At 41.3% G+C, this 26,299-nt stretch overlaps 1 protein-coding gene across 4 annotated transcripts in view; it reads right to left on the bottom strand.

The window, feature by feature from the left end:
• The window catches only part of FNDC3B (fibronectin type III domain containing 3B), a 391,122-nt gene that overhangs the window by 22,027 nt on the left and 342,796 nt on the right, over window positions 1-26,299 (bottom strand). For all 4 annotated transcript variants that reach the window (XM_064275476.1, XM_064275474.1, XM_064275478.1 and 1 more), the window contains exon 24: window positions 10,407-10,573. In XM_064275476.1, coding sequence (XP_064131546.1) covers window positions 10,407-10,573 — 167 coding nt within the window. The remainder of the gene's footprint in view (window positions 1-10,406; window positions 10,574-26,299) is intronic.

The following is a 26,299-nucleotide window of genomic DNA, read 5'->3' as shown; positions in this document are numbered from 1 at the left end:
AATAATTTTTATTGAGCTTTAAGTGAACGTTTACAAATCAAGTCAGTCTGTCACATATAAGCTTATATACACCTTACTCCATACTCCCACTTACTCTCCCCCTAATGACTCAGCCCTTCCAGTCTCTCCTTTCGTGACAATTTTGCCAGTTTCTAACCCTCTCTACCCTCCTCTCTCTCCTCCAGACAGGAGATGCCAACACAGTCTCAAGTGTCCACCTGATACAAGTAGCTCACTCTTCATCAGCATCTCTCTCCTACCCATTGTCCAGACCCTTCCATGTCTGATGAGTTGTCTTTGGGAATGGTTCCTGTCCTGGGCCAACAGAAGGTTTGGGGACCATGACTACCGGGATTCCCCTAGTCTCAGTCAGACCATTAAGTCTGGTCTTTTTATGAGAATTTGGGGTCTGCATCCCACTGTTCTCCTGCTCCCTCAGGGGCTCTCTGTTGTGCTCCCTGTCAGGGCAGTCATCAGTTGTGGCCGGGCACCATCTAGTTCCTCTGGTCTCAGGATGATGTAAGTCTCTGGTTCATGTGGCCCTTTCTGTCTCTTGGGCTCATAGTTATCGTGTGACCTTGGTGTTCTTCATTCTCCTTTGATCCAGGTGGGTTGAGACCAATTGATGCATCTTAGGTGGCTGCTTGTTAGCATTTAAGACCCCAGATGCCACATTTCAAAGTGGGATGCAGAATGTTTTCATAATACAATTATTTTGCCAATTGACTTAGAAGTCCCCTTAAGCCTTGGGTTGTTTGCCTTTTTGTGGTTAATTTTAACAGAATCATATAGATTTTAGAGATCAGGCGCTGGTCGGAGATGTCATAGCTGAAAATTTTTTCCCAATCTGTAGGTGGTCTTTTCACTCTTTTGGTGAAGTCTTTAGATGAGCATAGGTGTTTGATTTTTAGGAGCTCCCAGTTATCTGGTTTCTCTTCGTCATTTTTGGTAATGTTTTGTATTCTGTTTATGCCTTGTATTAGGGCTCCTAAGGTTGTCCCTATTTTTTCTTCCATGATCTTTATCGTTTTAGTCTTTATGTTTAGGTCTTTGATCCACTTGGAGTTAGTTTTTGTGCATGGTGTGAGGTATGGGTCCTGTTTCATTTTTTTGCAAGTGGATATCCAGTTATGCCAGCAGCATTTGTTAAAAAGACTATCTTTTCCCCAATTAACTGACACTGGGCCTTTGTCAAATGTCAGATGCTCATATGTAGATGGATTTATATCTGGGTTCTCAATTCTGTTCCATTGGTCTATGTGCCTGTTGTTGTACCAGTACCAGGCTGTTTTGACTACTGTGGCTGTATAATAGGTTCTAAAATCAGATAGAGTGAGGCCTCCCACTTCCTTCTTCTTTTTCAGTAATGCTTTACTTATCCAAGGCTTCTTTCCCTTCCATATGAAGTTGGTGATTTGTTTCTCCATCACATTAAAAAATGTCATTGGAATTTGGATCGGAAGTGCATTGTTTGTATAGATGGCTTTTGGTAGAATAGACATTTTTACTATGTTAAGTCTTCCTATCCATGAGCAAGGTATGTTTTTCCACTTAAGTAGGTCCTTTTTAGTTTCTCGCACTAGTACTTTGTAGTTTTCTTTGTATACGTCTTTTACATCTTTGGTAAGATTTATTCCTAAGTATTTTATCTTCTTGGGGGCTACTGTGAATGGTATCGATTTGGTGATTTCCTCTTCGATGTTCTTTTTGTTGATGTAGAGGAATCCAAGTGATTTTTGTATGTTTATCTTATAACCTGAAACTCTGACAAACTTCTATTAGTTTCAGTAGTTTTCTGGAGGATTCCTTAGGGTTTTCTGTGTATAAGATCATGTCATCTGCAAATAGAGATAATTTTACTTCCTCCTTGCCAATCTGGATGCCCTTTATTTCTTTTTCTGGCCTAATTGCTCTGGCTAGGACCTCTAGCACAATGTTGAATAAGAGCGGTGATAAAGGGCATCCTTGTCTGGTTCCCTTTCTCAAGGGAAATGCTTTCAGGCTCTCTCCAATTAGGGTGATGTTGGCTGTTGGTTTGTATAGATGCCCTTTATTATGTTGAGGAATTTTCCTTCATTTCCTATTTTGCTGAGAGTTTTTATCATGAATGGGTGTTGGACTTTGTCAAATGCCTTTTCTGCATCAATTGATAAGATCATGTGGTTTTTGTCTTTTGTTTTATTTATATAGTGGATTACATTAATGGTTTTTCTAATATTAAACCAGCCTTGCATACCTGGTATAAATCCCACTTGGTTGTGGTGGATTATTTTTTTGATATGTTGTTGAGTTCTATTGGCTAGAATTTTGTTGAGGATTTTTGCATCTATGTTCATGAGGGATATAGGTCTGTAATTTCCTTTTTTTGTGGTGTCTTTACCTGGTTTTGGTATCAGGGATATGGTGGCTTCATAGAATGCGTTAGGTAGCATTCCATCATTTTCTATGCTTTGAAATACCTTTAGTAGTAGTGGTGTTAACTCTTCTCTGAAAGTTTGGTAGAACTCTGCAGTGAAGCCGTCCGGGCCAGGGTTTTCTTTCGTTGGGAGTTTTTTGACTAACTTTTCAATCTCTTTTTTTGTTATGGGTCTATTTAGTTGTTCTACTTCTGATTATGTTAGTTTAGGTAGGTAGTGTTTTTCTAGGAATTCATCCATTTCTTCTAGGTTTGCAAATTGGTTAGAGTACAATTTTTCCTAATAATCTGATATGATTCTTTTAATTTCAGTTGGGTCTGTTGTGATGTGGCCCATCTCGTTTCTTATCTGGGTTATTTGTTTCCTTTCCTGTACTTCTTTAGTCAGTCTGGCCAACGGTTTATCAATTTTGTTAATTTTTTCAAAGAACCAGCTTTTGGCTTTGTTAATTCTTTCCATTGTTTTTCTGTACTCTAATTCATTTAGTTCAGCTCTAATTTTTATTATTTGTTTTCTTCTGGTGCCTGATGGGTTCTTTTGTTGCTCCCTTTCTATTTGTTCAAGTTGTAGGGACAGTTCTCTGATTTTGGCTCTTTCTTCTTTTTGTATGTGTGCATTTATTGATATAAATTGGCCTCTGAGCACAGCTTTTGCTGTGTCCCAGAGGTTGATAGGAAGTGTTTTCATTCTCGTTGCATTCTCTGAATTTCTTTATTCCTTCCTTAATGTCTTCTATAACCCAGTCTTTTGTCAGCAGGGTATTGTTCAGTTTCCAAGTATTGGATTTCTTTTCCCTAATTTTTCTGTTATTGATTTCCACTTTTATGGTCTTGTGGTCTGAGAAGATGCTTTGTAATATTCCGATGTTTTGGATTCTGCAAAGGTTTGTTTTATGACCTAATATGTGGTCTATTCTAGAGAATGTTCCATGTGCACTAGAAAAAAAAGTATACTTTGCAGCGGTTGTTTGGAGTGTTCTGTGTAAGTCTATGAGGTCAAGTTGGTTGACTGTAGCAATTAGGTCTTCCATGCCTCTACTGAGCTTCTTACTGGATGTCCTGTCCTTCTCCGAAAGTGGTGTGTTGAAGTCTCCTACTCTAATTGTGGAGGTATCTATCTCACTTTTCAGTTCTGTTAAAGTTTGTTTTATGTATCTTGCAGTCCTGTCATTGGGTGCATAAATATTTAATATGTTTATATCTTCCTGGTCTATTGTCCCTTTAATCATTATGTAGTGTTCTTCTTTATCCTTTGTGGTGGATTTAACTTTAAAGTCTATTTTGTCAGAAAGTAATATTGCTACTCCTGCTCTTTTTCGCTTGTTGTTTGCTTCATATATTTTTTTCTATCCTTTGAGTTTTAGTTTGTGTCTCTAAGTCTAAGGTGTGTCTCTTGTAGGCAGCATATAGACGGATCGTGTTTCTTTATTCTGTCTGAGACTCTCTGTCTCTTTATTGGTGCATTTAGTCCATTTATATTCAGTGTAATTATAGGTAAGTATGTGTTTAGTGCTGTCATTTTGATGCCTTTTTGTGTGTGTTGTTGACGATTTCATTTTTCCACTTAGTTTTTTGTGCTGAGACGTTTTTCAGTGTAAATTGTGTGTTCCTCATTTTCATAGTAGTTGAATTTATGTTTGCTGAATCGTTATGTTTTTCTTGGTTTTTATTTTGAGTTATGGAGTTGTTATACCTCTTTGTGGTTACCTTATTATCTACCCCTAGTTTTCTAAGTAAACACCTAATTTGTATTGTCGTATATCGCCTTGTTTCCCTCTCCATATGGCAGTTCTATGCCTCCTGTATTTAGTCCCTCTTTTTGATTATTGTGATCTTTTACATATTGACTTCAATGATTCCCTGTTTTGAGCATTTTTTTCTTTTTAAAATTAATCTTAATTTGTTTTTGTGATTTCCTTATTTGAGTTGATATCAGGATGTTCTGTTCTGTGACCTTGTGTTGTGCTGGTATCTGATATTATTGATTTTCTGACCAAACAATTTCCTTTAGTGCTTCTTGTAGCTTTGGTTTGATTTTTGCAAATTCCCTAAGCTTGTGTTTATTTGGAAATGTTTTAATTTCACCTTCGTATTTGAGAGAGAGTTTTGCTGGATATATGATCCTTGGCTGGCAGTTTTTCTCCTTCAGTGCTCTATATATGTCATCCCATTGCCTTCTTGACTGCATGGCTTCTGCTGAACTTATTCTTATTGATTCTCCTTTGTAGGAGAGCTTTCTTTTATCCCTGGCTGCTTTTAAAATTTTCTCTTTATCTTTGGTTTTGGCAAGTTTGGTGATAATATGTCTTGGCGATTTTCTTTTTGGATCAGTCTTAAATGGGGTTCAATGAGCATCTTGGATAGATATCCTTTCGTCTTTCATGATGTCAGGGAAGTTTTCTGCCAACAGATCTTCAACTATTCTCTCTGTATTTTCTGTTATCCCTCCCTGTTCTGGGACCCCAATCACATGCAAGTTACTCTTCTTGATAGAGTCCCACATGATTCTCAGGGTTTCTTCATTTTTTAAATTCTTTTATCTGATTTTTTTTCCCAGCTATATTGGTGTCAACTCCCTTTTCTTCCAGGTCCCCCACTCTGCATTCCAATTGCTCGAGTCTGCTCCTCTGACTTCCTATTGTCTAATTCTGTAATTTTACTGTTAATCTTTTGGATTTCTGAATGCTGTCTCTCTATGGATTCTTGCAGCTTATTAATTTTTCCACTATGTTCTTGAATAATCTTCTTGAGTTCTTCAACTGCTTTATCAGTGTGTTCCTTGGCTTTTTCTGTAGATTGCGTTATTTCATTTCTGAGGTCATCCCTGATGTCTTGAAGCATTCTGTAAATTAGTTTTTTATATTCTGCATCTGGCAATTCCAGGACTGTATCTTCATTTGGGAAAGATTTTGATTCTTTAGTTTGGGGAGTTGTAGAAGCAGTCATGGTCTGCTTCTTTATGTGGTTTGATATCGATTGCTGTCTCCGAGCCATCATTAAGATATTGTAGTGATTTATTTTATATTTGCTCACTGAGTCTTATTTTGTTTTGTTTCCTTTCCATATACGTAGATGGGCTACTAGATTGCGCTGTCTTGATTGTTGTAGCCCTTGAATCACTTATGTCCTATTACCAGCTGGTTTGGGCTGTTACCAGATATATAAGCCTAAGAGTCCGTTCACGATTCTTGAATAGAATCTGATTTTGGGTCATCAAGTGTGTGGTGCAGACTGTCACCTATCCACCTAGAGGAGTAGTGGTGATAGCTGTGTGCACCAGATTCTAGTAGCAGCAGGGGGTCACACTCCGGGGGGGTAGGATGGTGACAGGCTTCCCCCAAATGCCAGTGAGGTAGGTGTGTCTCTATTCCTAAAGCACTTTGGTGAGTGTGCTCTGCAGCTGTACCTTAGGCACCCAATGCAAGTACCTCTACAGATTGGTAGGTTTCACCCTCTTTAGACCCCTAAGGCAGGAGGCTAGGTGGTTTGGGGGGAACTTCAGCCCTCATTTCCCCCTTGTGGGTCAGTGAGGGCTCTGTTGAATACGCAGATATCAGACCTGGGAAACTTGTCTTTCTAGTAATCCGCTAAAACAATTACAGTCAGATCCCTATCAGAATTGTCTTTGCATTATAATAGCCACCTAGTTCCCTGTAGGGATGAAAGCCCAAGACTGTGGATCTCATATGCTTGGCTGGAGCTGGTTGTGTATTTTTAGTTCAATTAGGGAAGGATTTTTGGTCCCTGGGTTTTTTTGTAGCTGCTTCTCTCAGGCCAGGAGAATGGGTTACGAAAAGACCAAAAAGGAAAGAAAAACCGCAGAGCACTTCACTCTCTGGCTCAGGAAATTCCAATGTTAATGAAGCCGCCTGGGGGAGGGGAGGGATCAGATAAATAGGAGAGAGTAGCACCCCGGAATATAGACAAAGTTACTTATCTTGTTTGGTGATGACTGTTTTATCTGAGATTTCCGAGGGGTGTGTAGCCTGTGTGCGTTGGCTGGGTCGAGATTGCCCCTGAGGGTCAGGCCCGTGTCCTGTGCTTGTGCTGTCTCAGAAGCCATGGTCAGTTCCTCTGCTCCCAGTCCAAAGCCCAGCGCCAAGGTTCCCTGGCTGGGACGCCAGACTCCAGGCTCCAAAATCAGTCGCTGCCTCCTGGTGACTTCTCCTCCTGTCAGCTGCGTCGCTGTGCTGCCTGTGTACAGTGGCTGGGCTTCCCCCGAGGTCACTTCTGGGGGCTAGGGCTGCGACCTGTGTTTACGCCGTCTCAGGATGCCGTGCTCAGCTCCCCTGTGCCCAGTCCAAAGCCCGGCGCCAAGGTTTTCTGACTGGGACGCTGGCTCCAGGCTCTGAAAGCAGTCGTTGCTTCCGCGTGGTTGTTCATTCTCAGTCTCTGTCACTCAGGTCAACTCTTTAGATCTGTGTTTGATGGTCAGGGTCCGTAGATTGTCATGTATGTGATTGATTCACTTGTTTTTCCGAGTCTTTGTTGCAAGAGGGATCCGAGGTAGCTTCTACCTAGTCAGCCATCTTGGTCCCCTGGTCACAGCTGCATTTTTTAGTTGTTGTTAGAGTACTATACTTCTCTTAATGTAATAGTACTATTCCAAAGCTTAGGCAGCATTTTCATTTATAACAAAAAAATACATTTGGCAAAGAACACTACTGGGAGTATTTTGTGTCTGGACAAGTTAGTTGAGCTGGTTAGCCATAAATTTCCAGCCATAAGTGTCACAAATTACCTTGAGGCAAACGGGTATGATAAAGATATTTCTCTTACCTGTGGGAAAATACAAACTATCCTTTTCCTTTATCGTTGTGGTACATTTCTTCAAGGCAAAGTTTATTTTAAATTATTCAAAATTATAAAGTCATGTCATTATTCCAATGTGAGAGGTAAGAATAATCAATGTTCAAGATTTAACCCTGACAGAAGGATATTTTCTACCATTGTTTTACTTTACATTTCTTGTGCTTCTTGTTATTAGCTGCAGTTGAGTCAGCTCCAACTCATGGCAACCTTATGCACAATAGAACGAAACATTGCCAGGTCTTGTGCCATCTCCGTGATCTTCGATATGTCTGAGCTCACTGTTGTGGCTATTATGTTAATTTGTTCAACTGCGAGGTTTCCTCATTTTTGCTGACACTCTACTTTACCAAACGTAATATCCTTTTCTAGGGATTGCTCTTTCCTAATTATGTGGCCAAAGTAAGCAAGATGAAGCTTCACCATCCCTGAGTACCTATTGAGAATGTATCAGACACTCCAATATGTGCTTCTACATTATTCCCTTTAATTCTCATAAGTTTTTTTTCTAAATTTTATTTACTTTGTTGTTGTTGAGAACATACACAGCAAAACATAAGCCGATTCAACAGTTTCTACATGTATAATCCAATGACACTGCTTACATACTTTGAGCTATGCAACCATTCTCACCCTCCTTTTCTGAATTGTTTCTCCTTCATTAACATAAACTACCCCCAAGGTTCCTTCTAATCTTTTGAGCAGCTATGTCAGTTTGATCCCATATAGATAGTTCTTAAAAGAGCATAATGCTCAAAAACCCAAAAAACAAAACCAATTGCCGTCGAGTCAACTCCGATCATGGCAACCCCATATGACAGAGCAGAACTGCCCCACAGAGTTTCCAAGTAGTGACTGGTGGATTTGAACTGCCCACCTCTTGGTTAGCAGCTGTAGCTCTAATCTACTGTGCCACCAGGGCTCCATAATGCTCAGTACAGACCTCTTTTACTAGGTAAGCTAAACTATTGTTAGGTTTTAAGGTGACTTCAGGGGATATTTTTGGTTTAAGGTTTAAAGATTATCTCAAGGCAATAGTTACAGGGGTTCATCCACCCTCCACGGCTCTGGAAAGTCTAGAGTCTAAGAGAATTTGAAATTCTGTTCTGCATTTTCCCCCTTATAGTTGCATGTTTTAGTTTATTTGAATTCCTAATGACATAAAAGCAATTCTGTAGGGATAGTTGTTTCTACTTGTAATTCTCTGTAGGATACTGTTTCAGAAAAATAACAGTTTTTCTTTAAAAAAAAAAAAAAAAAAATCAGTCTGTTGGAATTATTTGGCTAAAAATCCAAACAATTTATGGAAAAACTAAATAAGGAAACTTGTCAGACTAAACAGGACTCTAACTAAGGACAATAATTTCCTGAATGTAAGACTGTGAAGAAGAAGACCAGGTCATGTGGTAGTGTAAAGACTCTGTCCTTCTGAAATAAAAGAAGCTTGAAATGGAAGTACTATCAAAACAAAGAGTGTTCTAGTTACCATAAAATGAATCCGGACCAAAAACCACTTTGAAAGACAAAGTTAAGGCTTCTCTATACCAGAAAGACCCTTGAAGTTTGCTAACTGGTAAATGTAGTGAACCTTTCTTGTTACCAACAAACCAAGCAACCATGGCATGTTCAGGAACTGTTCTGATATAGCAGAAACTCGAAGCTCTATCCAAGGACTAGGACACCTACTGCCACAGTGACCCAGTAAGGCCTTGCATGTACACATTCATACTAATTTCTTAGTCACATACAGAAGCAAGTGCCAAGCACTGGCTATATTCCAATTATATTCCTCTTGCATGAGTTTATCACGTGATCTATATTGTCTTGTTACTGAAATTATGGTCCATGGGCTAGCAACATCAATACTACCTGGGAGCTTGTTAAAAATGCAACTGGAGCTGAGGTGCACGGAAGAAGGAATTTATCATAAACTAGCCCTGGTAGAAGCTATAGGAAACCGTCACAGAATCCAAGCCAGACCTGAACCAGGTCCTGGAGGCTCCTCACTCTCATTTAATTGACTCTGCTGCCCCAGGGGTAGCTAACTTAGCTCCTCCATGTGGAAGCAGCGAATCAAATGGCTGTGCTCCTGGGGCCAAACGCATTTAGGACCTTTTCTACAGGTGTGCTCGCCCCATTAGCCACCCAAATAATACAGGAACTCTTTTCACCCTTGTAAAACCTGGTTCAGGTGGGCTGCTTGTCTGTTACCTACAGGGTTACTTTGAGCAGTAGATGGATGAAATGACTAGTGCCGCCAGCTCACCGAGAGACACGCAGCAGGAACCTACATGAGAACCATGAGATCTGGAGGGAACAGGAGCATAGCCTCAGGAGTCCGCGAGGGGGCTGGGACCCAGGCCTAAAGCTGGGTGGGATGTGCCAAGCATGCTTCAAAAGCCCCTGCTGAAGGCCCTGCCTTGTGAGTCTGCTACACACAGAGCTAACTCTGTGGAAGAACATGGGGGAAAGGGGCTCAGTAGATCTGGTGGAGTGTGGAGAGAGCGGTTTGGCAGAGTGGTTTTTGTTCACTTCCTCAGAAAGATATGGGAGAAGGTTGGGGTCTAGCGCTTTCTGCACTACCTGAGCCCATGTATGAGGCAGAGTAGTAAAACCAGTTACGCACAAGCCTCAAAGCATATGCTCAGAGAGGTAAGACCAGGCCACTGCTGCTGCTGCAGCTTTCCAAAGGCATCTCTCCACAGCTGCAGTCATAGGCCAGGGGTTGCTCAAGTCGATCCCCAATTTCTAGGCATCAAAGTCATCTGAAGATGCATGACAGCCTCCGCTCCACCCAAATATTTTTGGGAAAAAAGATTCTGAAAACTTCCCTGGTAAAATGTCGTTACTGCTTAGCCCCAGGAATTCACCTTTATTTCAAAACCAAAGCTCTGTCATTGAGGTCTGTTACTTTGTCCATCTATCTCCTATGGGGACAAGAATACCTGGTTATTAACTTATTTGTAATAACCCTTTATATATATCTAAGAAAAATCCTTTAAGGCCTCTCATTTCCCCAGACAACCCATTTTGAACCTTCTTTTTAAAATGTTCTTTTGATTTCTCTTGCTGATATTATAAATATTAGAAGACTATATATGAGTATATTTAAGGTCAGAAATGAGCTTCGACAATTCCCTCACTGTCAAAGGAACGTATGACAGACACCCTGTCTACCCACCTTTGATGGCCGGGGGGACACTTTTGGTTGTGCTGAAGGTGTAGGTTTCCGAGAAGGGCCCTTCACCAGCATCACTTGCTGCCTGGATTCGGAAGGAGTAGCATGTGAACTCCGTCAGCCTCTGGACCTTGTAGGTGTGGCTGGGTCCTCTGTAGATTGAAATAAACCTAAAGGAAGGAGCAGAATCCATTAGCCATCTGCACTTTTAATAATGACAAGAAATTAATTATGAGGCACACTTGTGGAGCAGATTAGGTCAACTTGGCAAACATTTTTCATTCAGTGGTACTAATCAACCAGTTGCTAGGTTATGGCTAAGTTACAGTGTCTAGTGCACGTTTACATAGATGAAAACCACAAATTTAAGCACGTTTAAAGCTTGGGATGAGATTCTTTTCATTGCAGTCTAGATTCTAGAAACACCAGTTGTTCATGTTTTCATTTACTAATAAAAATCAGTATTTTCAAATTTTTCTCTATATCTATATATCTATATCTGTGTGATCTGACAGTGTTCACATACCCACTGCTTCTGTGTATCAGGCAATGAAGTCAATGCCAATTAGGCACTTGAGAAATAAAATGTTCTCTTTACCCAAATTTTGTAAATAATTGAGGCTTAACAGAAAATTCTTTTAATTTTAACCCTTATCAATCTTTTCAAGAGATTAAAGCCCTATCCTAAACTCATAAGAAAACATCTATCAATTACAGATCTCTTTAAAAATTTTTATTGTACTTTAGATGATGGTTTACAGAACTAGCTTCTCACTAAACAGTTAGTACACATACTGTTTCATGACACTGGTTAACAACCCCACCGCATGACAACGCTCTCCCTTCTCAACCTGGGGTTCCCTATTGCCAGCTTTCCTGTGCCCTCCTGCCTTCTCGTCCTTGCCCCTGAGCTGGTGTGCCCTTTTAGTCTCATTTTGTTTTATGGGCCTGTCTAATCTTCAGATGAAGGGTGAACCTCAGGAGTGACTTCATTACGGAGTTAAAAGGGTGTCAGGGGGCCATACTCTCAGGGTTTCTCCAGTCTCTGTTAGGCCAGTAAGTCTGGTCTTTTTTTGAGTTAGAATTTTGTTCTATCAATTATGGATCTTTAAGAGAATGTGTTAGAAAAGAAAAAAATAAGGTGCTCAGAATCAACCATCTGGTTAATGAAAGTGACAGTTCAGATGGGCTGGACAGTTTAGACTGGCAGCTTCTGCTCTTCCTCCCATCCGACCCAGGACTATTTTGCATTTCTCCTCTTAATAATATTTCCATGTGATGTACGATAGAAAGCATCAAGATAAAAAATAGGCCTTATATTTCAGGTGTTTTCTCCTAGGGTCTTGAAAAATTAACATTTTCACAATGAAACTGGATTACTTATACTTAACTGTAAAATTTTAGAAATAAAAATAACTTCCCATAAGTTATCTAGGATCTTGACTAGATTCAGGATCTGAATCCTCCTGGTTCAGGGATACTTTGAGAAACACTAGATTAGTTAAGCCAACCATGCTGCCTTATTCCTACACAGGCCAACCAATTCTCCCAGTTTCCAGGGCTCTGTCATAACATCTGAGGACAATCCATTGTCCTCAGTTAACTGCAAGCCGGTCACTGATGGAGTCACATTCAGAATGTCTGACTCGTAGGCTAGTTTGGCCTAAGCGGTAAGCAAAATTTACACATTCATTTAGCAAACATTTATCGAATATCTGCTATGTGTTAGGCCTATGGATTCAAAGATGATTAAGCCTAGTGAGATGGTTGGTCCATGTGGGCAGGACTCTCTGAAGGAGAGCAGCAGCTTTACCAAGTGCTAGGGAACTGACCCCCTGGAGATGTGTGTGCGCGCACATATAAGACCTGCTACAGTCCCTTTTCCTTTGTCAGTTCACCTGGCCCCCTTTCTGGTCCTGCCCCTGAACCATATCTTTATCGTCCTTTGATACTACTCAATCCTCAAAACAAGTTTAGTGCTTTCTTAGTAGCTATTTCTGGGGGAAGAGGGAGTAAAGTGAAACAAATCTCTTCCTGTAAATCTTGAAACAACTTCTCTTACAAAGCTTGTCAATACAGTCATGTGCCACATAACGTCCGTTCGGGCAACGTCCAACCGCATGTACATCCGTGGTCCCATAAGTTCAGGAATCCCGATTAGAGAACGGGACATGGCAGATGTAACGGGACTTATTGGATGTAGCAGACGCAATAGCTTCCTGCATGCAACACGTGTATCTCGTGTCTCTTGTATACAAAGTGACCACGCTGCCAGGCATATAATGTTATAGTACGTAAAAAACATTAAAAGAAATACTTCCAGATACACTAAAACATCTTTAACATAATACAGTAATAAGAATGTTTTGATGAGCATTGCAAAGTGGCAGCCATTTCTTATTACAAACCATCGTAGGTACCTCAGATTTCAAATATGATAGGCTTTATAGGGGCTGATTCATAACGATGGGTTGCACATAGTAAGTTGGACGTTCATAATTCGGGGACTGCCTGCACATAATATGGTGTTTGCGCAACTCCAAATCACCTAACATCCTATTTCACAGAAAGTATCACGGACGTTCGATGACGCATGGCTGTACTTATTTAAAATATGTGTGCGTTCACCAGCCTTTACAATCAAGTTCCTCAGCCCAGTCATTTCATCTACTTAATGATCCTTCTGCTTTTCTGTGTAAGGAAACACTTTTTACAGGAGGCTGAACATTTTTAATTTCAGGGAAAGCCAGACTCCAGGCTGAAGCCCACAAATTCCATGGCAACCTACTTAGTGCTCTTGACACATGACCACCTTAATGAAGATACCCTTGCTAATGTCAGCGGCAAACAGCTATTTATTAACTCAGCCTCAACTGGGCTAGAATTTCTAACAGGAATAACTGCCCTTAATTATCCTGCAGAATGGAAGTCATAGTTTAAGAAGTAAAAGCGTTACATCTTCAATAGAAACTTGCAATAAAGCACAGTTTCTCAAGGAGCTTGGAGAGGACTACTAGGAACAGTGCTGCTTCTGTGGCATGCCACCCGCTAAGCAGAGGACCTCCTTTTGAAAAGAAGTTGCGTATATATTTGTGCCCAGCAACAGTCACAGTCACAAAGAAATTTACTGAAGCTGATTCAGTATCCTAACTTGAAGTGTAATCTAAATTTAGCATATAGCATGCATATCAGTTCTCAAATACATCAAAATTTGCTGTATCTGGACTAGTCATTTTGTTCCTTCAACTTGTTTTGCTCTCATACCACAGTGTTTTGTTCATCTTTTCAAATGGCAATCCTGTTTATAAAAAGCACTGTGGAAAAAGCTGTTAGTCACAAGAGAACTTGACAATTTTGCCATTGGAGCGTTTGTTCGTGTCTCTGAATAGTGTTAATGAGAAATAAAAGAAAGCCTGCATTTGCTTTTAGAAAAAAGCTAGAGTGACTGAAGGTTCTGAAGGCAGTATTTACACACAGAATTTCAGATGTTCAGTCTCATTACCTTTGCCATGTGTGAAGCTGCTGTTGGGTCACCTGGTAGCTGGAATGCCCCTTGGAATGGAAGTTGGGAACTCACTGCCTGATGGTCCAGCAGAAGGGAGCTGATAAGGAGAGGGAAAGAGTAGCTCTTCTCCCCTCCAGCCTTTTCTAGAACAAGCTTATGTCTGAGCATCCTTTAGTTCAGCCCAATTGCCAATAATATCTGGCAATGATAAATCGTGATTTGCTTCCTGCTCTGATGAAAGCCCTCACTGTTTTATCTGATCTCCTTCTCCCCAAAAAGGGCATGTGAAGAACTTCCGGGGGCGGGGGCAGGGGTGGTAGAGCTCCCTTATTTTGTTCTTAAAATGTGTAAAGGAATGGCCCAAATAGATGGTAACTAATTCCTATGTCAGGTACTTAACCAGATACTGAGCCCTCAGTAGGTGGAGGGGAGAAGGCTCTGTCCTGAGTGGGCTCATGGGCTCTAGGCATTTTCAGTGGTCAGGCAGGTCTGGGGGTAGGGAGAGGAAGACGTCAGAAATCCTGAGTTGTGGATAAAACATCTCAAGATGGCCAAACATCAACAGTGTCAATCTCCCACCAAACGCCTGCCTAAAGAAATAGGTCTACTCGTCCTCTTGGGGTCTGAGTCCTAAAGGAGACACACAGGTCCAAGATCAGAAGGGGCTGAGCAATGAGGCAAGACAGTTGTACCCAGTGCCTTCCAAGGACTTTCCCTAATCATCTCACTTTGACATGTGACCAAGGGCCAAAGGGAAACATAAAGACAGAGACAGTGAGTCTGCGTATTGTTAACAGTTCACACGTTTCTCACTTATAGGGTCACTACGAGTCGGAATCGACTCGATGGCACTGGGTTTGGTTTTTTTTTTTTTGATTTCTCACTGTAAAGGTTTTCCATGCCTTTTATTCTTAAGGAAATAAAAGAGGTAAGAACAGAAAGAGAACTGCAAAAATAAGATTATGGGAGATGAGAAAGATTCAGTATTAATCCCTTTTACAGCATGAAACCAGTTTATCACTGTCATTTCCATTTCATGTCATTTTACTCTTTTCAACAAAGAAATGCATTAAATGCATAAGCATATGGACCCCAGTTAAGCTTTATATATAAGTCTGTTTATAGATCAGAAAATAAAATTCTTTATAAGATCTTACCCCTCAATTTTAGGTTTCTGGAAAAAATGAAATGCTCTTCTGTCTGGTAACAGTCAATTCGGCACTTCAAGTCTTAATTGTTTCAAGGGTTTTAATCGTGGAAACTTTAAGGGCAAACATTGGTCATACGTTTCTTCAACACCTCCTAAAGAACTGGGGACTTGATAGGGTCTCAATAAATGCAGGTTCTGAGACCTGAACTGGCTCTGCAGACCACGAAACACCAGCAAGTTATTTAACCTCTTTGTGCCCATCTCAGCGAGCTGTTGTGAAGTTTAAATGGGTTAATAAAAGGAAAGTGCTTTGAACAGTCCTGGCATGTAACGATCGCTCATGAAGTGCTAGTTATAATTACTTTATAATGCTGAGAACAAGATTTTAAGAGAGCTCCATTCTACCTTCTGAGACACTATCTACGTCACCCTTGGCTAATACGTAGTTTTTTTCCTTTTCTTTTCTGGGTGGAAAGTTGGCCGTGTGGTGAGAGCCAACCCTGAGACCAGGCCCTGGCCCTATCAGGTACCACGTGTGGGGCCTCCTCAGCGAGGCTGTTCACCCTCTCTCACACTGTGATGCTTGGCAAGGAGGCCTCCCTCAGAGCCCTGGGGTGGGAATTAAATTCGGTGACTCGTATAAGAGACCCAATCCCTGATACAGAGTAGGCCTCAAATAAACATCTAAATCCTAAATTTCCTTCTGGGAGGCTGTAGCATAAAACTACACTCTAACAGTAACTTCTGCTTCTCTCTGTTCTTCCAGTGACAAAAAGACCAATCAAAACATAATAAAAAGCACATAAGCCAATGCAAAAAGAATATAGTTTCTTTCACCCTGATGCTATAACTATTTTCCATCATTTCAAGAAACAGAAGAAATAATCTTCTTTATCAGAACCAACAATTTATGAGCAGTTGCATGATGGCCTCTCCAGGAGGCTCCTGTAGGTCAATACCTCCCCTGGCTAGAACTGCTCTGAGAGAGATTAAAAATATTTATCAAATACATGTTTTACAAAGATCAACTTAATTTTTTTCTCTCCTACATCTTTTTTTTTTAAGGCCATCTTAATTTTAAAATTCACTAATGAGTAAGCCAGAGGCCTTTTGTGATAGAATTAAGCGTACTAAACACTCCAAGACACAACGCTTATCTGATGCAGCTACCATATTTTAAACACCACCAAGGATTCTGAGCTTACAGCAAACTTTGCGTTGAAGCACAGGACAGCATTCACCCAGCTTTCCCGACCCACCCCTTATATTTAGAGGACCAGGGTCAGTGCGTGGATCCCCCATATTTATGCACCATAGGCCCTGGGACATGGCGTCAGGGTCACACAGAAGAGGTCCTGTTGCCTTGAGGGCCCTGATCCTTACAACTTCAGTGTGCACTGCCCCATGCCCTGGGGGAAGGGAGAAGGCTATTCTCCTGATGGAATGGAAAGAAAGCAGCAGGGAATGGGGAGGACCTGGAGCAGCTGGAGCACATGTATAACCAATAGAAAACCCTAAGATCCTAATATGGTGATTTGGAGGGTGGGCATGGTCTGGGAAGCAAGACACACACTATGTGGGGAGTCACTCCAGCTCTGCCTTGGGCCATTTCCCTGGTCTGTGCTGCCTGGTGGTAACAGACCAGGCTTCACTCCCTGTACTTTCACACTGTTGGTGGGAGGTGTGGAGTGCAGGGACTCAGACTCAGGAGGATCTGAACTCTAGTCTCTGCTCTGCTCCTTACTGCCAAATCACTCACCTCTGCTAGGTGTCAGCTACTCCCATATCTGAAATATCTACCTCAGAGGTTGTTTTAAGAGTCAAATGAGATAACATGGGTAAAAAGCTCAGTACTGAGCCTAATGTATACTAAGAGTTGAATACAAAAGACCTAAAACCAAACCTGTTGCCATCCAGTTGATTCCGACTCATAACGACCCTGTAGGACAGGGAAGAACTGCCCCATAGTTTCCAAGGAGCACCTGGCGGATTCGAACTGCTGACCCTTTGGTTAGCAGCCATAGTACTTAACCACTACGTCAACAGGGTTTCCAAGAGTTGAATAGGTAGCAATTATTAGTGGCTTCTAACTCTGTACCAAAAATACCCCAATATGCCAACATCTAGGACATTGTCTCTAGGGATCTGAGTCAGGGTGAGGTACCCTGAGAACCACGATGGCTCTCAGTTCCCACCATGCAGGCCTCTCTCCAGGTAACTGCGGCTATCCTGGCTTATGCTCCAGTAGGAATAGGTCCCTTTGAATCTGTGCTGTTCTGCTGTACCTGTTACGGCCTGTGCCAGACGTTTAGCTCTTCCAAAACCAGTTACCAATCTAATTTGGTGGCCAAGCAGAAAGAATGAAATGTCTGCTGTTATTTTCACTACGTGAATGCTCCTGCACTGACAGGAACAAGAATGAAATAATGTATGTACAGCAGATGGCAGTTCCTGGAATGTAGTACGTGCTCAATATTGGTGCTGAGCAATTCTTCTATCAGTTCAGGCTAAGGCCTACACAGTCACAGGCCATCACCAATGGGATCATGGGCTCCTTAAAGGCAGCCCAGGAGCCCTGGTTCCACACTGGCAATGCCTGGGAGGGGTCTTCTATGCCACCCACTGCCCCTGCTGCCTGTGGGCATGTGCCTTCCCGAGGCCAGAATTTGCACCTGTAGATCTTGTAATGATGACACTGTGGAGCTAGTAGGAAAGGGGTGGGGTGTGCATGATATCACAAGTCAGGCAGCTCCACTGCCTACCACCAGCACTGTGAGTTCAGGAAGTTCTAACTAGTGCAACAAGCCTTTTCCCTCAGTCTAAACAGACAACCATATTGGTCTCATGACCCAGAGGGACTGAGAGCAACTGTAAGGGGACAGGTGTGGCAGCACCTGTGGGGCTCCACTGCTGTGCTGACCACTGGCTTGTGACCTGCTGTGCTGGTACTATGGGTACAGCATGGTGCATGATAACAAAAGCTCTGCAGTCAGCCTCTTGAGCCAGGTAATCTTGAGCTTTATAGCCAGGAAAGCTGTTTCCTCCTCTTTAAAACCCAACCCAAAACCCAGTGCCGTCAAAAAAGAGGTACAGTAATATTACCTATCTCACAGGATTGGGAGAGTTAAATGAGATAAAGCAAGAAGCATCCATTATACAACGCTTAGCACTTGTAAGTGGTCAACAAATATTAGCCATTAGAGCAAATGATACTGTTATCAGTAACAGAGCCACCAAGGTCAATGAAGGATTTATCCTTTTTCAACACTGGAGAAGCCTGTGGGATGCCCCCAGGATCACTTACACCTCCCCGAGGCCTTCCTGAGACGGAGAGACAAGCTGTGCGTGTGACCAGCATCCCTTACCTGGTGAACTTGGGCCGTGGACTGTTGCTGAAGGCAGATGAAGCTGGCAGTAGCCCACCCTACATCAATGGTGTTCGTTACATGGAAATTTGGGTGTTTTTACAAAGGGAAAGGAAAAATGGGGAGAAACACTGTCCTGTACTTGGGAAAGGGAAGCATAAACAGGGCAGAAGTTTGGGTGGGCCGTTAAAAGTTTACAGTCTAAATGAATTTATGGCTCTGCCCCAACTTGCTACAGCTTTGACTGCAATGTCGTCTTAAAACCAGCCACTTCAGTGGTAACAAGCACGGGTCTTGATGTTGATGATTTATCAGTGATGTAAAAGAACTTTCTCCTCTCGTATCTGTGAATATGGAATGATTTTGCTTATTCTGCTCGCCTGTCGGAGTGCTCCATAGGGGAGCCAAAGAGCACAAAGAAGTATAAAGACCTTGGCTGTAATGCAGAAGTCAGCTAGCTTCACTATGAACTTGAACAAGACAGGTAACTTTCCGAGGCTCATTTTTCAGACATTTCGGAAAATAATAACTGCCCTGCTTATCTGACAGGAATTTTTATGAGACCCAAGTGAAAGAACTAGGCAAGTTCTATAATTCCTTATTAAATATACACTAGGAAGGCAAACAACAGATTCTTGGTACTTTCAAGAAATTCTAGGGAAAGGCTATACTTTTAATCTTGGCATTTTAGGCTTTAACATTGTGAAAAATGACTTTCTTGCACTGAAGTGCAGTTGAAGGAAGAGTTCCGGCATGTTATATCTTTAAATGGTCCTTTATTTTAAATCATTTCAGAGGGAAATGATGGCATATAAAGAATTTCACTTTAAAGTCTGTTTCCTTAAGATGGTTTTGTAGCAAAAGTAACATCCTAGAGTGCACCGAATGGCTTATAACTTATTCAAAAAGCCAAAAATCAACCCCCCCCTGCTGCCCGGTCAACTCCAACTCATAGCGACCCTATGGGACAGAGTAGAACTGTCGACCTTTTGGTTAGGAGCCATAACTCTTAACCACTACGCCACCAGGGTTTCCTAACTTGTTCAGGGTGGTCTTATAAATTCCCGATAGAAAATAAAATATTGCTTAAGCTTTTGTGTTTACTACCTTGTTGCTATCTTATAATTCCTAGGTCCATTACAGGCTGACAATCAAAAATCTACTGCTGTTGAGTTGATTCCAACTCATAGACAGGACAGAACTGCCCCATAGGGTTTTCAAGGCTGTAATCTTTACAGAAGCCGACTGCCACATCTTTCTCCCTTGGAGCAGCTGGTGCGTCTGAATTATTGACCTTTCAGTTAGCAGCCCAGTGCTTTTAACCACTGTGCCACGAGGGCTCCTCCTTACAGGCTGATAGCAGCCCATTAATATTAACTCCTAAAATGATCTAGCCTGCTGACCTAAAATGGCCTGTAGCTTACTAAAGGCCTGCAAATGGCATCTTTCAAAACACATTTCACAATATCACAAATCAACAGCTGTTAATAAGCTCAGTATGGCCATATTCATTAACAATGACAGACCACTGCTTTTGAAAATTTTCCCCCTTAATTTCCTTGGGCTCCAACGATTGTATGTGTGTGCAATCCCCTACATTACTGAACTGGTGCTGGGAATGGAGAATGTTCAAACAGGAATGTATAGGACATGCTCTCACTCCACAAAGAATACAGCCCTGTCACTTGTACGTAGCAGCAAATGGCATCATGTGGGGATACCTGAAGCAGGGAAGGTGTATTTCCTAAGCTGATTTTGATGTTGGTGACAGGTCCTTGCTTGTAGATTAAGCATGAGAAGTGTTAAGAGCTATTTACATAAGACTAATGAAAATAAAAAAGGGTTTAGTTCCTACCCCTGCTATCTCCAGCTGTGTATGGATCTTCCAGCTTGTGACCGATCAAGCTGCAACACTTTCGGCTCATAGTTTGAAGTTTTATGCTCTTTTCCTAAGAAAATGTCACTATAGCTATTGATAGGTAGAAACTCTCCACACAGAATAATAAAATTCCTATTTTCAATTAAACTGCACTGTAGACATTGAGAAATATACATACGTATATTATATATATATATATAATATACATATATATAACTTTTTTAAAGTTTTTGGTGAATGTTTACACAGTAAATTAGGTTCCCATTTAACAATTACTACACAAATTATTCAGGGACACTGGTTACATTTTTCACAATGTGTCAATATTCTCGATTCCATTCTAGATGTTCCATTTCCAGTCATCTAGTTTTCCTGTCCCCTTACCCTTTGATCTTTGCTTTAAAGTAACTGTTGACTATTTGGTCTCACATAGATAATTTTTTAAAGGTGCACAGCACTCATGGTTGATATTCTTTATTTTATGAGCCTATCTATTATTTAGCTGAAAGGTTAAACATTGATATATTGAAGAAGTTTATATTCAAAGAAAGGATGACTAGAAGCTCAGAAAACCATCTGAGAAGCTCAGAAGATCCCACCCTTCTACCTTCCTTTCAAATACACACAGTAAATCTCATATTCTAGGAGACTCTTCATAGAGCTTTCTGAATTTCTGCTGTTTGCCTGCTTCTGCTTTGGTGTCCTTGGCCTCAACCCTCGGTGACTTAGAAATAACGGTGAGGAAAGTGCTATCCAATTCCATTCTTTTTTTTTTTTTTTTAACATATAACTGGGAAGTAAAAATTGTAGTCTGTATTCTGTCTCTAGTCTCAATTAAGATCTCAAATAGTTCATTTACTGCTCTTCACCTCTTGCCTAGACACTTCAGCCTGAAAACTCAGTTAGAAATAAAAATGCTTTTGTAACCATTTTTTCCATCAATCGGTTAGAAATGGGCATGCTTAGCTCCATTCTGCACAGGGAGAAACTAAGGCAAAAAGAAGTTAAGGGACGTTATGAATTGAATCACGTCCCTCCCAAAAATATGCACTGTAAATCCTAATTCCTGTACTTGTGAATATCCCATTTAGGAATAGGGTTTTCTTTGTTATGTTAATGAGACCATATTAGTGCAGTGTCTTAAACCAATCACTTCTGAGAGATAAAAAGAGTAGATTAAGCACTGAGAGAAGGAAGCACACAGGGGGAAGACAGATGCCAGGCCACCAGAAGACTGTGAAGAAGCCCAGAAACAGAAGCTGAAAAGAGACAAGGACGTTCCCCTAGACCTGAGAGACAGAGAAAGCCTTTCCCTACAACTGTCACCCTGGATTCAGGCTTTCAGCCTCCTAAAACTGTGAGAAAATAAATCCCTGTTCATTAAAGCCACTACTTGGGGAATTTCTGTCATAGCAGTACTAGATAACTAAGGTAAGAGATGAGCCTCTAGTCAACTAGAAATTCAGTAACAGATCTGAGACTACAATAAGATTTGATACCCCCATCAAGAACCACAGCTGCTTTCTCATGGTTGAATATAAAAATGCCATTCATCCAACAAGGCTGAGCCTGTGAAATAGGGACTAGTCCAGAGAAGCGAAGGAAACTAGTACTGAGGGTCTCTTGTGGCCCTGGCCCTGGCCCTGAACTAGTTGCCTTGAATCTATTTCATTTAATTCAGCAACATATCTCTATAGTAGGTATACACTGAGTTCACTTCTTCCTTCGTGTCCATATATTCTAGTCAGTTTTTCAATTGTTGTGAGTACACACACACACACATATAAAATACAACTTCTGCCAATTTGACACCAACCACTTCTAGTAGAGTCCTGGTGTCTATTCTTTCAGAGTTTCTCTATACAGATCATTTTCTGTTATTCCTCTCCTACAGCGAACAGGTGGTCATACTATAAACATTACAAAGCTCCTCCGTGTTGGCTGGCTGAAGAGAAAAGTGTCACAGGAAGAAGGGCTGAATTAACGGAGAGCAAGTGGTAATTGTCCACTCTATTATATCCCTTTCCTCAACCCCAATTATCCTGGAGCCTTGCTTTACAAAACACTGGCTGTCTGACTGAACTCAACAACAGATTAACCGTAACTGTATTCCTGGAATTTCAGTTCCTCCTGCCTCAGTGCTGTATACAATTATCAGGGAACATGGACCCGTCAGGGCCAGGACGAGAATTAGCATCAGCTCAAATTCTGTTAGGGCAGCATAATGTTTCAGTTCAATAACACAGACAATGCATCTTCAAAATTGTCAGTGCCATGTTACAATCTTAAAACACAACAGCTAATCTTGTTTTTCCGATTCCTGTATTAGGTTAACCCAGCATTATGAAAATGCTTACTTTGGGTATATCTTTGTCTTGCATACATAGGAACCAAAGACATTCAGATTTTCTGGTGCGAGATCTGTTAAGAATAACAGACTTAATCACTCTAAGACCAAATGAATCTAATTGTCTTTTGGTTGAAACTAAATAAAATCTCATGTACTGTCTGCTTACTGTTTCATGTCAGTCTGTATCCTCAGCAAGACAAGATCCTTACAGATAGACCATGTAGCTCACAAGATCTAGTACATCACAGAAATTCTAGAAAAAGTTGCTGACTGAATGACCATAATCTAATTATTAGGGATAAACTTATTCCTATGGATATAAAGCACTGCTTTGATGCTGCTACATAAATATGTAACTGGTGAGTTTGGACTGGGACACTTGTGAGTCAAAAGCTTGAATACACAGGAAACAAATGTCGGGGGAAAAACCCCACAACTTTCCATATAGCAAATCCAGGTGATCTGGATGAATTCTAGGTTGACTTAGCTTGAGGCTAGGGGTTAAGTAAGGTGTCCTTTGGGATTCCTCCCGTTTATATAAAATAGGCCCAAACTTCAGAAAAATAAGTCAGAACAGAAAGTGGCACTCACTTGCAGAGAGACCCAGGTGCTTTTTCCAATCACTAGCTTCCGTCATCCTAAGGCTCTTCGATGTGGGGCTACAAGATTGCAGTCCTTGTAAGGCTCCCCAACTTGCCACTTTCTTTACATTAGATGCCATTCCGCTCTCCTCCCCCAATATCTCATACATATGAAATCTTTAAGCCACCCACATCATAATTTGGCTACCTCAATGAGCATATGTTGAAATAGTTCAACTTACCTCAAAACACCCTGTTTTCTTTGGGGCTTTGCTTTTGCCAGAGCGTTGGATTTAACACTACAGATGTTTAAAGTGCCCCACGCAGTGACTTTTACCCTGCCTAGAGGTGAGTTCTCACTTTGATGGCCATGAAAATCTTTGCTGCTTCAGCCAAACAGGAATTCTCTTTATTTTCTACTTGGCAGTCACTACCCTAAGTCCTTGAAACAGTATGGGGTGGGAGAAAGGGGATGAGAGATATGAGGTGGCACCTGTGACTCCCCTAAGCCCTCCAGGTACCATTCTAGGTAGTGGTCTCCTGAACAGTAACTGCTACTCCAACGCACCGCAGCATAATGCAATATTCCCGTATCTAGAAATCGCTCTCTCTCCTTTTAGTCTTTTGCTTTTTTCTATGGGAAGTCAAGATAACTTGGCAGAGGAGTAAGGTCACCTCCAGGATGTTTCAGAGACTCCCAGAACTTCCTGTTTTGAACCTCAAGGGGATGAGAATTTGCCAAATAAAATTTATTTTGGGAGTAGGTGTTCAGGCATAAGACCTATTTTAATGTCTCTTAACAAGAACTGTGGGTTCAACTCCGTTTCTCATGAAATGTGCTACTGAATCTCTAATTTGGACATTAAATGGCCACTCTTAAGTGACGTTAGTATCTTCCTATTTTCTTACCTGTCAAAAGCCAAGCTAAAATACAAAGACAAAGAGACGATGTGCCCCAATCGTTTATAAGGGACATCTTTTCAGTGAAGGATTTAGTTCACAAATGATCTACAAAGTTTCATTGCTTCAAAGTGAAAAGGGAAGGAGATATGGGAAGAAACTCAGAAATCATCTCAAGTTCCATTCTTTTATTTTATAGTTGAGGAAAAAGTGAGAGCAATAGTTTAGTGGCCAAAAACTACCCAACACTTTAATCTGACAATTACCCAGCATGGACTCATTAACTTTCATTGCGCTTCTGCTGCACGCTATGTTTTAAGAGCATCACTGGCATGGCTGGCTTGGACGGCTGTACGACGTACCCATCTGCAGCTCTCCTTTCAGATGCCTACAGCGACCCGTTAGGGAAGTGTTCATGGCAAAAGAAATATTCTGAGAGCCGACAGCTAAGAAAGTAAATTAAGACCACAATGAAACTTCTCTTTCGTTCTCTCCTTGGCCACAAGATATATTACCATTTTACCGTATTTACTGTTTTGCCAAAATGGTAATACGTTGCTGGTTGAAGAAGCGAATGCATATGCTAAGAACAGGTGCATTTTCTCCAAGAGCCACAGCTAGAAACCACTGTAGGAATACAAGTTCAATGGAAAGGACAGCTGCCACTCTGAAAGAAGACATTGCCCCCTTCAGTGGGAGAGGCCAGGACCAAATCCTTAAAGAACCTGAAGGAGACTAGAATGGACAAAACCTACCCTAATATCAAGTATTATGATGTAACTAACTCAAGTTGTTTTCCCCTGTTTCTCATGAGTCAAGATCCAAGGTTAAAGGTTTAGATGAAAGCGGCTGTTCACTACAAGAGTTCAGTTTCAAGACACTAAGGAAGGTCATCTTCAAACTAAAATTAGACCAAGCTTTCATTCTATTAAGTCCCAGGAAAATTATTCTACAAATAGAATGAGAATTTATTATGCTCTATTTTCCCATCACTTTAATAACTTTCTGAGACCACTGACAAATCTAATTTAAAAAAGATAAATTTGGAGTCTAGCTCTTAAAATTAAGAAAAATACTGTTCCTAATGGTAAGTTTTCTTAAATTGCTATTTAAATTTAGGCGAGTCTTTTATTTGATTAACAAGGTGAACCCTGGGCATTTCTTTGGAGGAAGAGCATGCATTGATTACTAGATTCTGCACTATTTTATCTCTGGCATATTTAAATATCTCATGACAGTGTGCTCATCTGGACAAGCGCTCACGGAGCTTTTGTTCTGAGCCCAGGAACTGCTCTGAATCATGTAAAAAACTAGATCGGACCGAGCGTCTGCCCAGCCTGTCCAAGGCACTCTCTGGCCACTGCCCCTGGCAGGGTGGGAATGCAACAAGATGGGCCCGGGGTTGTTTGGAGGTCATCACTCTCCCCGCATTCCTAGAGTTAACAGTAGAGGCAGCTGCACTGGGAGGCAGGAGGCATCGGCTCCCTCAAACGGTACAACTAGAAGACAGTCTCTAAACAGGGTCCTCTCTACCACCAATGGAAGCTAAAAGCCCAGGAGAAAATGCGAAGACTTGTTTACAGATTTCCCCCAATGCTAGCTTTATACATTTATCATGATTTCTGTTCGTCCATAATTCATGCTCTTACCAGTCCTCTACTGCTGAAGGGTCCCCTTGCCTGTAAAATAACAAGCCTGTGAAAACTCATCCACAGGCACAGAGCACAGAAAGATCTGTGGACTGCTGAACACGAATTTAAACTCTAACAAACCTCTCAAAAAAAGCCTTACTTTGTGCGTTTTCTACAACAGCACTGGTTTCCCAATAGAATACTTTTTGTTTTTCAGTAGTCAAATCACTGGGTTTGCCTGGTTCTTCAAAGTTAAGTTCAAACGGCACATCCTTCAAGAAGCCTTTCCTGATCTTTGCAACCTGGTGGTCTCTACCGTCTCCAAACTCCCAGAGTACTTTCTCCTATGGCCCTAATGTTCCACAACTACTTGTGAATTGATATTATGCTCCTAGAGGCAGGGTCCTTTTTTTTCTTAATCTTGGTCCCCACTGAAGCCACCTCAAACAGTGCCTTCCAACAACAGGACTCCACTGGTGCAAAATGATCAGAGCACTGGAGGGGTGGAAACTGACAGGGGTTTCTGTGATAACTA

Source organism: Loxodonta africana, chromosome 23 (assembly GCF_030014295.1).
Source record: "Loxodonta africana isolate mLoxAfr1 chromosome 23, mLoxAfr1.hap2, whole genome shotgun sequence".
Taxonomy (NCBI): domain Eukaryota; kingdom Metazoa; phylum Chordata; class Mammalia; order Proboscidea; family Elephantidae; genus Loxodonta; species Loxodonta africana.
This window is presented reverse-complemented; position numbering and strand designations above follow the sequence as displayed.